General features: G+C 37.2%; 1 protein-coding gene across 1 annotated transcript in view; it reads left to right on the top strand.

The window, feature by feature from the left end:
• Positions 1-14,607, top strand: part of TTLL7 (tubulin tyrosine ligase like 7) — an 83,267-nt gene that overhangs the window by 54,360 nt on the left and 14,300 nt on the right. Inside the window, exon 18 of the mRNA XM_003921374.4 lies at positions 7,699-7,859. Within this exon, the coding sequence (XP_003921423.2) occupies positions 7,699-7,859 (161 nt within the window). The remainder of the gene's footprint in view (positions 1-7,698; positions 7,860-14,607) is intronic.

The raw sequence follows: 14,607 nt of genomic DNA, 5'->3' as shown, positions 1-14,607 counted from the left end.
AGGTTTACAACATTAATTACTGAAGGGTCCTTGTGATGAAGTGAGACTCATAAGGGAATGTACTTTAGCTTTAGAAGAGGTAAAATGCAGGCCGAGTTTTTTTTTCTACTAAGGTTCCCCATGTCAGACTGATTCTCTGATGTATTTTATTTTACTAAGACTTCTTCATATGGTGTATTCTTTTGTACAGAGTATATAGAAATAATGTAAAAAAGTTGTCTGTTTGCCTATAACATATTGATCATTTATTTGACTATCAGTTAGAAACTTGTGCTATCGTCTTATAAAGCTAGAAACTGCATTCAAGAAACTAAAAGAAACCTGGAAATGCAGGTCAGCTGTGGAATGCCAAATTCGGTATTAGAAAAATATATCTGTTTTGAAAGCTAAGGGCATAACTAATTTACATTAGATGCATATTAATCAGATCCATCCTTCTTTTGGCTGTGATGTCAGTCAATAATCATTAAAAAGCTTTACCAGCTTAATCTCCTGGGAGGCAGACACTAAGGTGGAATTAAGAGTGAAAGATTTTTTTTTTAATGGAAAATACCCAAGAAAGATAAAGGGGAGAGAGAGCTCAAGTAGGCAGGAAGGGCCTTGGGACTGCAATGCAGGTCTGACACCTATAAATGCAGGAGAGGAGGACTGGGTAGGAAGAACCTCAGACTTTAGTGGATCTCTGAGAAAGTCTTGATCAGGCTGATGGGTAGCCCAGAACAAAGATTGCCTGTTGGAGGGATCACAGTGAGCAGATATAACTTTTCATTTGTATCCCAGTCATGCTCAGTTCTTGGCTGGGAACCATCTTGGGAGAGCATAAGCATGGCTTGAATATTGCAGTGGATCCCAAATGGGGAAGCCATCAGCTAACTGCATTGTTTGAAACATGGTAATTTAGATGGCACATCTCCATGGCTGCCACAAAGCCTGTGTGTGATACATTTTAATTTAACAAACATTTGTTGGTTGCCAATTTATACAAATAATATCCTAGGCACTGCTAGGGATTTTGAGAGTTGTTTACTCATTCATTTATTTGCTCACTTAATCATGCATTCAAAAGATATTTATTGAGGGACTGTCATGCCCCAGGCACTATTCAAGGTATGGAGGCAGGAGACTCTTTATTTAAGTATCTTAATTCCATTTGGAGACCACTGTTGAAGTATGCATCTTACTTTTCCTGTTCCAGAATTGAGGCATTGGTTGTTTATTAGCCTGTTATAAAACTCCAAGATTAGAATGACATACTCACAAAGTCTTCCACATGCTTTCCTCTTTTGTGTTCTTGGAAATAAAAAAAATTATTTGCCTTCAAATTTTCCTTAATAGATTTAAAATGTAAAGATCAAGGGTATAGGAATTAAATGCTGAAAAGAACCCTCACCAGGTAAAAATGGAAATAGTTAATCTTATTTAATGTCATGTTGTGGTAACTTGATACTTGCATAATTTAGCTTTCTGCCAAGAATGCAGTTGCTTTATATAGTTTGTGAGTAATATATATGAAGTATGAAAATATAGCCATGTTGGTGGGCTGTGAAGAATGCCATATTTGCTGAAAAGCGTATTCTCTGATGTGATATGTAGGCATAAACTAAGACTAGAGGATGAAGAGAGATAACTAATGATATTAAGGTTGTACTATATTTGCATTTATTTTAGGGTGCTAAGAGATACTTGTTTATCAAGTATTAGTTCTCTAAATAGCAACTTATTTTAATACCTACCATAGCTGTTTCTGCATGCATTTTGATGATACTATTTTCCATCTCTGTTTTATTCAGGCTGACATAGATGCTGTTCAGAGCTGTTCGTTTTGCATCAGCAAAGATGCCTTTACCCTATAGCTATCGCTGCTGCATGCATTATTAGTACAGCATGTAGTGATTTTAATGTTATTTCTAAACCGCCTTCACCTCATGCCATTATTTTAATTTAGGACCAACTGTTCAGCCATATGGAGCAGTTTGTCATTCAACATCTGTATGCTCTTGCAAAATATGAATTTGTCTATGTGCTTTTTGCCTTCAAATGTGCTATATTTCATATGGAAAAGACAAATCTTTTCATTTTATTAATGTTGTCGTTGACTGAATCTCCCATTTATTTTTTTCCTTGGAGAGCTTAATGTTGGATTGGGATGCTTTTATTATTTATTTATTTATTTTTTTTTGAGACGGAGTTTCACTCTTGTTACCCAGGCTGGAGTGCAATGGCATATGATCTCGGCTCACCGCAACCTCTGCCTCCTGGGTTCAGGCAATTCTCCTGCCTCAGCCTCCTGAGTAGCTGGGACTACAGGCACGCGCCACCATGCCCAGCTAATTTTTTGTATTTTTAGTAGAGACGGGGTTTCACCATGTTGACCAGGATGGTCTCGATCTCTTGACCTTGTGATCCACCCGCCTCAGCCTCCCAAAGTGCTGGGATTACAGGCTTGAGCCACCGTGCCTGGCCCGGATTGGGATGCTTTTAAAAGTCATAATATAAGGAAACAGATACCTGTATTCTGTATGTTAGCCTCACTTGAGCCCACAGATAAACACAAGAGCACCTTGCTGACCATTTATTTTTGAGTTTCACAAATTATTCATCTTCTACCCAATTTATTCAATCCCCAAAGCACCAGAATTCCAAAAAAGAAAAAGCATCACAAGTAGAACTGGCACTAATTTATCTCCTTCCAGTCTGATTTCTTGCCTGCCTCCTCTGTGCTTTTGTAAAATTATTTGGTGTTTTGCTAAAGGTGCAATCATTGTCTCCCCATCTGTATAGCCTTCTAAGCGAACTATTCCATACTCCATGGCCATAAAGGAAGGGGTGCCTAGGCAGCCTTGTTTGTACACCGTGATCCCACCCTCTTCCCAAATACTGTTTGACTAGAGATGAATCTGAATCTAAGAAGAGATAATGGGATTCTCTTCTAGGCTTTTGCGGCTGGCATCTGGAAAAAACAAATTGTGAGCCAGGGCTGGATGTGGTTAAGAGGGTAGGTCTGGATACAGTGAGCTGGGTAATCTTGGGCAAGTTACTTATCTGCTTTGAGCCTGAGTTTTCTCGTCCATAAAAATAGGGATCCAAAATGTTTTCACAACCAAGAACGTTTTCTTAACCCCTAGGCAGCAAAACCTAACCCACCTGAATTCATTTGGTGACAATGACCTGACCAGAAGTTATGTACTGATTTTGTCTATCTCTTGGTTTGAATATTTACATTTTATTCCTGCAGAAATAATAATATATATGATTTTGTAATCTAGCCTCGAGAGTTTTGGAAAGGGACTGTGGACCAATAGTTTCTAACTCATGTTTTTGTTTTGAGAATTAAATGAGTTAATATATGTAAAAGTGCTTAGAACAGTGCTTGGCACATGGTAAGTTCTCTTAATGATTTTTACCTTGTCTATATAGGTGTTACCTTCTTGCAAGAAATGACTCACTAAGACAGGAACCTATTAAATGATAGACTTTGTCTTAAGCCTTGGGGACATGGTAACTTTATGAGCAAGATGGGCACAATTACCTCCCTTTATGTATATAACAGTCTCCATTAATTAAACAGGAAATTAAAGTAAAATAAGATGATTGCTAATAAAGGAATAACTCGTCATTAAGCTATCAAACAATAGTTAAGGTTTCCCTAAGAAGTGGGGTTTGAAGTGAAACACAGAAGTTTATCAGATGAAGAGATAGAAGATTGTACCAGGCCGAGGAAAGAGCTTATGTTAAGACTCAGAGGAGAGCTGAAGGATTTGGGTTCCTGTTTCCTTTGTGTTGCTCCATGTCCTCCAAATTACAGGAGTGGGTCTCCCAGGACCAAAGCTTGTCATCTTGGGGAGTCTCCTTGAAAACTGAAGGCAAAGAGAAACAAACAGGAATGCATGTTCCAGTGGTTTGCTCTGGACAGGAAGGAGAATGTGCCTAGGTTGCCCAGACCATGCCAGTCTCACAAATCTTGGAAATTGCTTCTTAGGCAGGGGTGCCTGATGGGGTGCCATGATGCTTGCAGATTTTTCCATCTCCATATTGAAGAAAACGTTCGGAATGGAGCAGAAGCATTACCCATCCCTTACTCCCTGGACCCATTCTGAAGTTGCTGCTTTTAGTCATGTACGGGCTAGAATATGGTACTGTCATGCTTTTAAAATCTCTTCTAAATTAAGAAGAAAATATATACAGAGTAGTGGCCAAGAAAATCTCCTCTAATTAATCCAAGTACAGTGATAGACCTTGTGCAAGTAACCTAGCACAGTATTTGGCATAAAGCAGGCAGCTGATACCTGTTAGTAGCCCTTGAAGGGTAGTTAAAAAGAAATGAATGAATACTCCATGATCCCAAATCCTTTATCAATTTAAAGTTGAATAAATTATTTTATAATATAATGTGAAAACGGATGAACTTAAGGTAATACTTTTCAATTTGTTATTTTATATAACTCATATTTATCCTTGATACTAATATATGGGTTATCTTGGCTACTTTTTAATTTTTTTCTTTCTGCATTATGACTTTTTGCCTATTATTACTTACTAATATATTGATAGAAAGTGGAAAGAAAAATTGAGAAGAAAAATGATTTAAATTTATCATTTACAGCTAGTGTTGATTCTTCTATCACATTAGTCATGAGCACTGCTTTCTACACTAAAAAGTATAAAGAGTTAAACTAACAGGCTAAATTAAAATTGTAAAAACTAAAAGGCCTTGAAACTCATATTAATACCTTGATGCTCATGTTTCAGCATTATTGTGAAAAGTTTAAAAATATTCCTCTTTATAATGAAGCACTCGTTACCTGTAATAATGAGCCATTCCATGAGGTTTTTAAACAAACTACTTTACTATGGATTGCATTTTCCTTCCTCATCCCCTGCCCCTTCCCCTGACACACCCTGACCTCCTGTAGGATTTGTATTACTGCCCCCACACACACAGTGCAGGAAGCTGGAAAAGGAGGCCGAGGAATGCTGCTGCTCACACAGTTCCCCGTGAGAAGCTGTAGTTAATAGTCTGCTATAAACACCACTTTGAAAACTTTTTACTAAATTTATTTTTAAAAAAATGTTTATTCTAAATTTACCTTGATCAGAGATAACTAATATCATTTCTTTAAATATTGCTGTTTTAAAGAGAAACAAATCATTCTTTCATATGCTTCCAATTCTTCATATGTTTGTGTCTGTTGAGAGAAATGTCTTTTAGTCTTTATTTTTGAAAGTCTTTTTCCCTTTTCATCTTTCACTTTCATTTTTATAGGCAGTTGCTATAATTGTAGCTAGAGAAACAAAAAGTGAAAAATCCACTTTGATAAATAGAAATCAGAATATTAGTATTTGGTGTTTTGTTGTTGTTGTTGTTGTTGTTGGAAATATCTACTTTGCGTAAGTATCAAGTACATGTGAATTAGACAAAACAGTTTTTGGCTGTTTACAAATTTTTTAGGTCCTTCTTCCCTCCCTCTCCTCTTCCCTCCTTCCCTCCCTTCCTTCCCTCCCCCCTTCTTTCCTTTCCTTTCCCTTCCTTCCTTCCTTCCTTCCTTCCTTCCTTCCTTCCTTCCTTCCTTCTTCCTTCCCTCCCTCCCCCTCCTCCCTCCTTCCTTCCTTCCTTCCTTCCTCCCTTCCTTCCTTCCTTCCTTCCTTCCTTCCTTCCTTCCTTCTTCCCTCCCTCCCTCCCTCCCTCCCTCCCTCCTTCCTTCCTTCCTTCCTTCCTTCCTTCCTTCCTTCCTTTCCTCTTTCATTCATTCTTAAAACTTAATTGACTGTACTTCTATTAAAACAGTATCATGGCCAGGGGTGATGGCGCATACCTGTAATCCCAGCACTTTGGGAGGCCATGGTTGGTGGATTGCTTGAGCTCAGGCATTCAAAACCTTGCGAAACTCTGTCTCTACAAAAAAGTACCTAAATTAGCTAGGCATGGTGGTGTGTGCCTGTAGTTCTACCTCCTCAGGAGGCTGAGGTGGGAGGATCACTTGACCCCAAGAGGTTGAGGCTGCAATGAGTTGAGATCATGCCCCTGCACTCCAGCCTGGTTGACAGAGCGAGATCTTGCCTCAAAAAAAGGGGGTGGTATCATGCTATGTATAGTCTCTAGTACTTTTTTAAAAACTTACCATTTATTATGAAGATGCTCTGTCTTGTGTGTCATATTTGATTCATTTTGACTGCTATATAGATACTGCATAATAGTCCAGAGGGGGTGCGTATCCACTGTCTATTTACCCACTCTCCTATTGTTGAAGAGTTTGGTTGTTTTTTGGTGTTTGTAATTGTTAACAGCTGATATGAACATTCTTGTACATACCACCTCCTATTTTTACCTATGAGAGATTATTTCAGGAATAAAATTGCTGGGCCATAGGGATATTAATTTTCAACTTTAGGAGACAATGCCAAACTGTTTTCCAGTTTGTGCACTGATGTGTACTCACACCAGCGATGTCTAAGAAACCCTGTAGATTTCATATCCTCTCTAGCACTTGATATCATCAGACTTTGAATTTTTGTCGACTAAATGGATATCTTATTACAGCTTTAAGTTTGGTTCTTTATGTTCATTGGGCATATTTATTTCCTCTTTTCTGAAATGACTGTTTGTAATGTTTTGTCCATTTTTTTCTATTATTTATATTAAAAATTTGGTAAATATTCTTTATATATTTCTGATATAATCTTTTCTTGGATATCTATGTTTTGAATATATTTTTACAGTTTGTAAGTTTGTCTTTTATTTTCTTCAAGGTATATTTAATGACCAAAAGTTATGAATTTTATGTAATCAAAATCTATTAATCTTTGATGGTCCCTACCTTTTTGTGACTTAAGTAGTCATGGTCCAAAAGATACTCACCTATACTATCCACTAAGATAGAGAGTTAATTTTTATTAACATATAAGACCTTAACCCCTCTAGAGTTGATTCTTTTTAATTTAATGAGGGATTCTGCTTGATCTATTCTTCACCTAATCCATAAAAATCATAATTTTGAAATCTCTATTTACTGAACAGTCTCTTCTTATTCCACTGATCTGAGTTGTCACGTGTGTCATACACCGAAGTTTCATAAATGCTTGGGCCTATTTCTAGACTTTTTGTTCTATGACTGTTCTGTGTGTGTGTGTTTCTCTTCGGATTATTTATTTATTTATTTTTTGAGATGGAGTTTCACTCTTGTTACCAAGGCTGGAGTGCAATGGCACGATCTCGGCTCACTGCAACCTCCGCCTTCTGGGTTCAAGCAATTCTCCTGCCTCAGCCTCCCGAGTAGCTGGGATTACAGGCACGCACCACTATGCTCAGCTAATTTTTTGTATTTTTAGTAGAGACGGGGTTTCACCATGTTGACCAGGATGGTCTCAATCTGTTGACCTCGTGATCTACCCGCCTCGGCCTCCCAAAGTGCTGGGATTACAGGCTTGAGCCACCGTGCCTGGCCTCTATTTATTTATTTTTAATCATGGCTTACTGCAGCCTTGACCACTTGAGCTCAAGTAGTCCTCCCATCTTACCCTTCAGGTAGCTGGGACTACAGGTGTGGACCAAAGTGCCAGGCTAATTTTTAAAAAAGTTTAGCAGGGACTGGATCTTACTATATTGCCTAGGCTGGTCTAGTTCTGGGCTCAAGCTGCATCTTTGAATTTTAGACACAGATATACATTCCTGGACTTTAAGCACTTTGGATTTTTCACTAGGTTTTGGACATAGTGAAAACAAGCATTCGTACAGTTCTTCCACGCATCTGGAAGGTTCCTGATGTTGAAGAAGTAAATTTGTATCGGATTTTCAACCGAGTTTTTAATCGCTTACTCTGGAGTCATGGCCAAGGGCTGTGGAACTGTTTCTGTGATTCAGGGTAAGTTCTAAGTCATCTTTTATTGTAATCATTTTTAATATTTTACTATTGAGTTACAGAGGTAGTCCAATAAAAGGCTTGAATGATCTTTTAAAATATGGATTTTCTTACTGCATATAATTTTTAGTACTCAACTATAATTTGGATCAGTTAAGCTGATTTAGATAATATGATGAATGTGAACACAACACCACCTAATTAATTTGAATTCAGTGGAGAGAAGGTAGTCCAATTAAAGAAGATACAAACCAATATCCTTGAAGTTCTTCTGCAGTCACCTTTATGTAACAGACTTCTAAAATTATGGCTATGTTTCACCTCCTCCCCGGAATCCCAGGGCTGCTAAAGCTGCTGTGACTCATTGTCATTTTAGCCTCAATATATCTAAAACTAAACATTCCATGTCCTTTATTCGGAAATGGCTTCCTTTCTCGGCTTCCCTTAATCCTGTTGTTATTCTCTCAGTCATACAAGTTGGATATCACAGGGGCATCTGCATCTTCCTTTTCTCTCACTGTCTTTATTCAGTCATTTGCTAAATCCTATTAGTTTTTCTATCACATTCCCATATGGCTAAACTAACTTGTTTCCATTCATTCTTTCAATAATCATCAAGTATTTACTTTTGTGCAAATATTTTGGAGATACAATGTTGAATCTGACAAAAATAATAGCTGTATCACTTATTGTGTGAGATGTACTGTTCTAATCACTTTACATGTGTTAAGTGATTTAATCCTCATAACATCTGTTTGAATCAGATTTTATATTATCTCCATTTTATAGATAAGAAAACTGAGGCACAGATAGGTGCTAAGGACCTAGTGGAACTGGGATTTGAACTCAGTTAGCCTTGACCCCAGAGTTCATGCTCTTAACCTATAAACTCTGATGTCTCTAGCAGATGAAGTAAGATATATACAAATGAATCATTTGATATGGTTTGGTGTGTGCTCACCCAAATCTCATCTTGAATTGTAGTTCCCATAATCCCCACATGTTGTGGGAGGGACCCAGTGGGAGGTAATCGAATCATGGGGGTGGTTATCCCCATGCTGCTGTTCTGTTGACAGTGAGTGAATTCTCATGAGATCTGATGGTTTTATAAGGGGCTTTTCTCCCTTTTACTTGGAACTTCTCCTTGCTGCCACCATGTGAAGAAGGATGTGCTGGTTTCCCCTTCTGCCACGATTGTAAGTTTTTCTTTCTCTCTCTCTCTCTCTTTCTTTCTTTCTCTTTCTTTCTTTCCTTTCTTTTTCTTTCTTTCTTTCTCTCTCTCTCTCTTTCTTCTCTCTCTCTCTCTTTCTTTTTTTTTTTTTAGTTCAGACAGAGTCTCACTCTGTTGCCAGGCTGGAGTGCAGTGGCATGATCTTGGCTAACTGCAACCTCCACCTCCTGGGTTCAGGTGATTTTCCTGCCTCAGCCTCCTGAGTAGCTGGGACCACAGGCACGCAACACCATGCTCAGCTAATTTTTGTATTTTATAAGAGATGGGGTTTCACCATGTTGGCCAGGATGGTCTCGATCTCTTGATCTCATGATCCGCCAACCTCAGCCTCCCAAAGGATTCTAAGTTTCTTGAGGCTTGCCCAGCCTTGCTGAACTATGAGTCAATTAAACCTCTTTTCTTTGTAAATTACCCAGTCTCAGGTATATCTTTCTTATCAGCATGAGAATGGACTAATCATCATTATAAAAGAGATGCAGATAAAGTATGACAGGATTTTAGACAAAAGGAATCTTTTTTGGTAAGACAGCTAGGTGAAATGAATAGATTTCTAGGCATTTTTGCTTCCAGTTTTTTGTTTCCCGTCTCCATCTTACTGTTGGAATTATTTCCTAATATCTGTAGTGATTTTCCTCCTTTATCATTTAAGTCTAGTTTTCTTATCTGCAGATACAAGGCTATCTAATATGCTGTTTTCTTATTCCCCAGTCTTCCTTCTCATTACTTTCCTACTTGAATTCTGCTCCAGAAAAACAAACTCATTGCTTTTCAGATTTCTTAAAAAATTGTCACTTTCTTCCTTAGAACTGTTGATGTTATTGAATATCTGATTGGATGGCTTTCTACAACCCAACTTTCTGGTACCCTCTGTATTATTTGAATCTTATGTAAAGCCCCATACTATACCTACCTCTTCTGTAAAACCTAAACAGACTGTTCCATTCTGAAATGATCTCAGAATGTCCTCCATTTAACTGTTTTAGCCATGTGATACAGAATCATTCATATCATCTGGAGACTCAGTCTTTCTTCCATGTTTTTTTCTTAGCTGCCATTCACCAATAGGGAGAATTAATAAGACAACCTGGGGTGTGATGAAATCTGAGATTAATTTGGGCTCTTATTTCTACAGAGACTTAAGTGAAACATTTGAGCTCTGCAGCCCCTTGTTTGATGGCTCTCTGTAAAAGTTCTCCCAACCTGAACTCATAATGGAAATGTTTTTTTCTGTTGGTTGATCTATTGGCTTTATGCTGTATGTGAATCCCAGCTACTCTCTACCATGGAGAGCAATGAGAAAATCTGTTAGTGAAATCAGTGCTGTCTCTCTGAGTCCATAGATAATCTCCAACACCAGACTCTAAAGATACCCATAAAGTGGTGCTTCCTTGCTTCTATGGTTCCTCTTTTCTGAACTATTTTGCTGTCATACTTTAACTTGATTTAGAATCCTTTTCTCCTATCCTTGGTACAATACTGCCTGCCAGTTTCTCTGATGGTATCTATTAGTACTAGTAATCATAGGGATAGTAAGTAGAATTTATTGAAGGCTTACTAAATGTCTGCCATTGTTTTACATATTAAATATTTGTATAATCTCCACAAAAAGTATTTGGAGGAAACTGTTACCCTCATTTACAGATGAGGAAATTGAAGCATAAACAGAGTATATAATTTACTCAGTTTCCCATAGTAACTGTATGAGCCTGTATTTAAATCCAGGTAGTCTGAGTCAAAAGCCCAAGCCCTTAACTCTGTGCTTCATTGATGTTCCCTAAAGCAGATCTGCCAATGGTTGCCAAGCTTGTTTTACTGCAGGTCCATAGCATTAGCCAAATCCCTAGCCTACTATGCCTGGGCAGGTGGGGCAGGAGTAGTTTTGAGACCAGTTTGCCTCCACTCTCATCTACTTCTTTCAATTTAGTAGTTTAAAGAGGTGAGTTTAATATCAAATTTTATTTTGCATTAATGAGTTTCTTAGGTTTCCTAAATTTAGTGAAGTCACACAATACTAGTACTGTGTGTGTTTGATTCTCAGTTTGGACCCAGAATAGTTCTTCTTTATCCTACGGATCATGCCTTGTCAATGTATACTCCTTTAACCTTTGGTCCAACAGTCTAACTGTCATGGGGAAAATCTACTCTTCTCAGTTTTTAAGGAATTATTTTAATATGAAGTTGAACTTTCTTTCACAGTTAGGTGTAAAATCCTAGAAAAATATAATTCAAGTCTTTGATTTTATCTAAGAATCCAAGGCCTTGATTCTTGCTTTTGCCTGTCAATATCCCAAACAATAAAACAAAGAAAGTAAACCATCCCCTGTGTACCTCCAGAAACACCAGAGTAATGTAGATCTTTGTGGTAGGTTTCCCTAGATTGGCCAAGGGGTTTTACTGATGTATCAAACAGAAAACACCCTTGTTCCTCTCTTTTCCTCTTCCAGGCTGCTGATGAGCATGCCCAGCAACCCTTTTATTACATGCAGCATCTTGGGGGTGTTATGATGCCCACATTTGGAATGTGTTCACTTTCTAAGGAAATAGCTCTTGGAATTTCCGTAAATAAGATTACATACCATGTTTTACTGGCATAGAGGAAGTCTGGGGTTCTATGGGATTCAAACTTAGGCTGGAGAGGTAGGGAATAGTGGCTATGGGAAGTGGTATTTCAGCTGAGAGTTACGGGAAGAATAGCGTGGGGTAAAGCCAAGAGGAAAATGCAGAGTGGGTAATATGGGAGAAGGAATGCATGGTCAGGGAAAGCCTCACTTCCACTCAAAATCCTAATACATAAACCCAAAAGAAGAGAATCTAGCTTGGATTCCCAAGCCAAAAGTATTTTCCTGTGGGGGTTTGACATATAAAAGCTTTTCTTTTAGAATCTTAGGACAAGAAGAAACTTTAAGGAACATTCTAAGGCAGCAGCGTATTTCTAGGCTGGATTATGCGTACTTGAAAAGGTACGCATAATGTATAGACTATTTAAAATGATGTGAATCTCCCTGTTCTCATGCCACTTTCAATTGGCTGTGTTGTTATACTTTTTAGGTCATTAATCTTTCTGTTGGTGATTACTGTGTTGGTGTGTATAAACTTTAGCAGCCTGGAAGACGAAAAAAGAGGGACAAGGATGTTTTCTGTTTTAAGCATCACTAAAACCCCTGGACCAAATCTAGGGAAACCTACCACAACTTTTCCTTTCTCTGTTCTCCTGCTTAACTTTGGGCTACTCAGTTAGGACTTGTACCAGGGGAGAAATGAATGAATCAGTTTCACTCTTTAGATAACTGCTTTATGAAATGTTTTGATGAGAAAGTGGGGTGAAAATTACTGGATTACTGGATAATGTGAGGATTTCTAAGTCTTTGGATTTCATGAATAACTCTCCTTTGTTGCCAGAGGTATTCAGTATTCTATATCTTACTGTTATATTACTTTAAAAAAGTCATTTAAAGTGATTTCCTTTTATATTTCTGTGAGGATTAGGGAGAGCCAGAAAGAACTTTTTAATCATTTAATTTTTCTTTTTGAATTCATAGATTTTGGTGACCCTATTTCCTTGGAATTTAAATTTAAAAAGCAGGTAGATGAGAACTGGGTTCTTTGATAAAAACACTGGTATTTTAGCTATTTTTTTTTTACCTCCTTTGGCCTTTTAAAAATACTTTGTGTTGCTAGTGTTGAAAGTTGAAATACTGTGGTCTTATAGAGGCATTTCACATCTATTCAGCTATGCCAGGTGCAGGTAGGAGTAGGGGATACAGTTATATATTCAGGTTTCCTTTGTGTAGAGGGGTACCACTGGCCTAGTGCCAAATTAAATAGGTTGCTTTCATTTTCTTGAGGGTTTTGGTATGTTGAAACCTAAATATGGATTAATATATTCTAGAATGTAGTCTTGGCTAGTGGTGGTAAATACACACACTGGAAATAAATATGTGTAGGACTTTGATTCATATATTTATTTTAAATATTTAAGGGAGAATGAGAGAATGAGAAGCCAAAGCTGGTCATATTATAACTCACATATTATTTGAGAAGTTACATCAGATTTGAGGGGTACAGAAGAAGCTCTTTTAGCTTTCTTACATTTTATTTGTTCTTTTCCTACCTCTAAAGAAAAATTACCATAATATGAGTCACCTGATAGTAGATCTGATTAAATAGGTCCAAAGTATCAAAAAATAAATATAATAAATATATCCAAGTTGAGAGTAGAGGGTGGTGATGGAGGTAGACTTTTGTAGACAGAACCAAAATCCCAGCAGAAAGAAAAGTGCTAGGTAGACCATCAAAACACAGGATTTTTTTGTATGTATTCACATTTATATGAAATTTTATAGGGTCTACTAAATCAAAGTATACTAATTATAAACATATTCCCTAATTAATTTATTTTTCCAGCATTTTTTGATCAAATTAGGTAAGTAGATTTTATATCTATATCTACATCTGTAAATCTTGATAAACGCATGTGTTATATCTAGTTTTTCTTGTATTTAGCAATAATTAAAATTTTGTTTTTACAGTTAATTTAACCATCAAATTACTGTTTCCTAAATAAAAGTAACTTTTTTGTTTGACAATTTTAAAAAGGAATATTTTAAAAGCCTATTATATTTAGTCCTGAACATTTCAGAACACTGAAGAAAATTTGTTTCTTACAATTAGCTCATTTGAATCTTACTCCTATTAAGAAAATCTCTCATTCCTTGGTGACATGCTGTCTATTTGTGGCCATGTTTCTCTGAAAAAATAAACAGTAGCCATTCTAGTAAAAAATTCATTTCGGTTTCTAAGGCATTTTTAAAAAATTCCAAATATATCAAATATCCACAGAAGGTTGAAGGTGAAGTCTTTGTGTTTCCCATTGGGAAGTTCACTTCTTCAGGAAAATATTGTTCTGAATACTTTTTCCTTTATGAAAGTCTGTGCTTTTCTCTCTGAGGGTTATGTGAATTGGTTTATGTAAAATGAGATGTGAATCATTACTAAGTCTCAAACCAGACTTTCCCCTGGAGGCTTGAAGAGTTTCAAAGAATAAGTATGAGGAATAAATCTTTCTTTCTGTGTGTGTGTGTCTCTCTCTCTCTCTGTCTCTTTCTCTTTCCCTGGTGGTAAAGTAGTGAGGTATTTCCTGATGTAAACCATAATGCCATGATGGTAAACTTAGGAGTTGTTCACACACACACACCCATACCCACACTCACGCATACCACCACAAAATTAAAGGAAGAATGTACCATTTGCTTTGGAATAAGCTGAGTGCAATGGAGGAGGAGGCATACTGCTTCTGGCATTGCAGTAGCGCAGTACTTGTTAAGATAGCATAACTTCTAGCACAGAGAATCTGTGCTCTAGGATTATCATAGATAATAGCTTTGTCTAAAAGTATTTTGCAAGGGATGGTCACAATCAAGGTATTCACCTAAATTCTCCTAGTGAAGAGAGATCAACAATTGTTTCAGCAACTTTTTATTTTTATTTTTTTGAGACAGAGTCTTGCTCTGTCACCAGGCT

Source organism: Saimiri boliviensis, chromosome 11 (genome assembly GCF_048565385.1).
Source record: "Saimiri boliviensis isolate mSaiBol1 chromosome 11, mSaiBol1.pri, whole genome shotgun sequence".
In the NCBI taxonomy this organism is placed as follows: Eukaryota; Metazoa; Chordata; class Mammalia; order Primates; family Cebidae; genus Saimiri; species Saimiri boliviensis.
The sequence above is the reverse complement of the archived record's forward strand: the minus strand, read 5'-3'. Positions and strand labels throughout refer to the sequence as shown.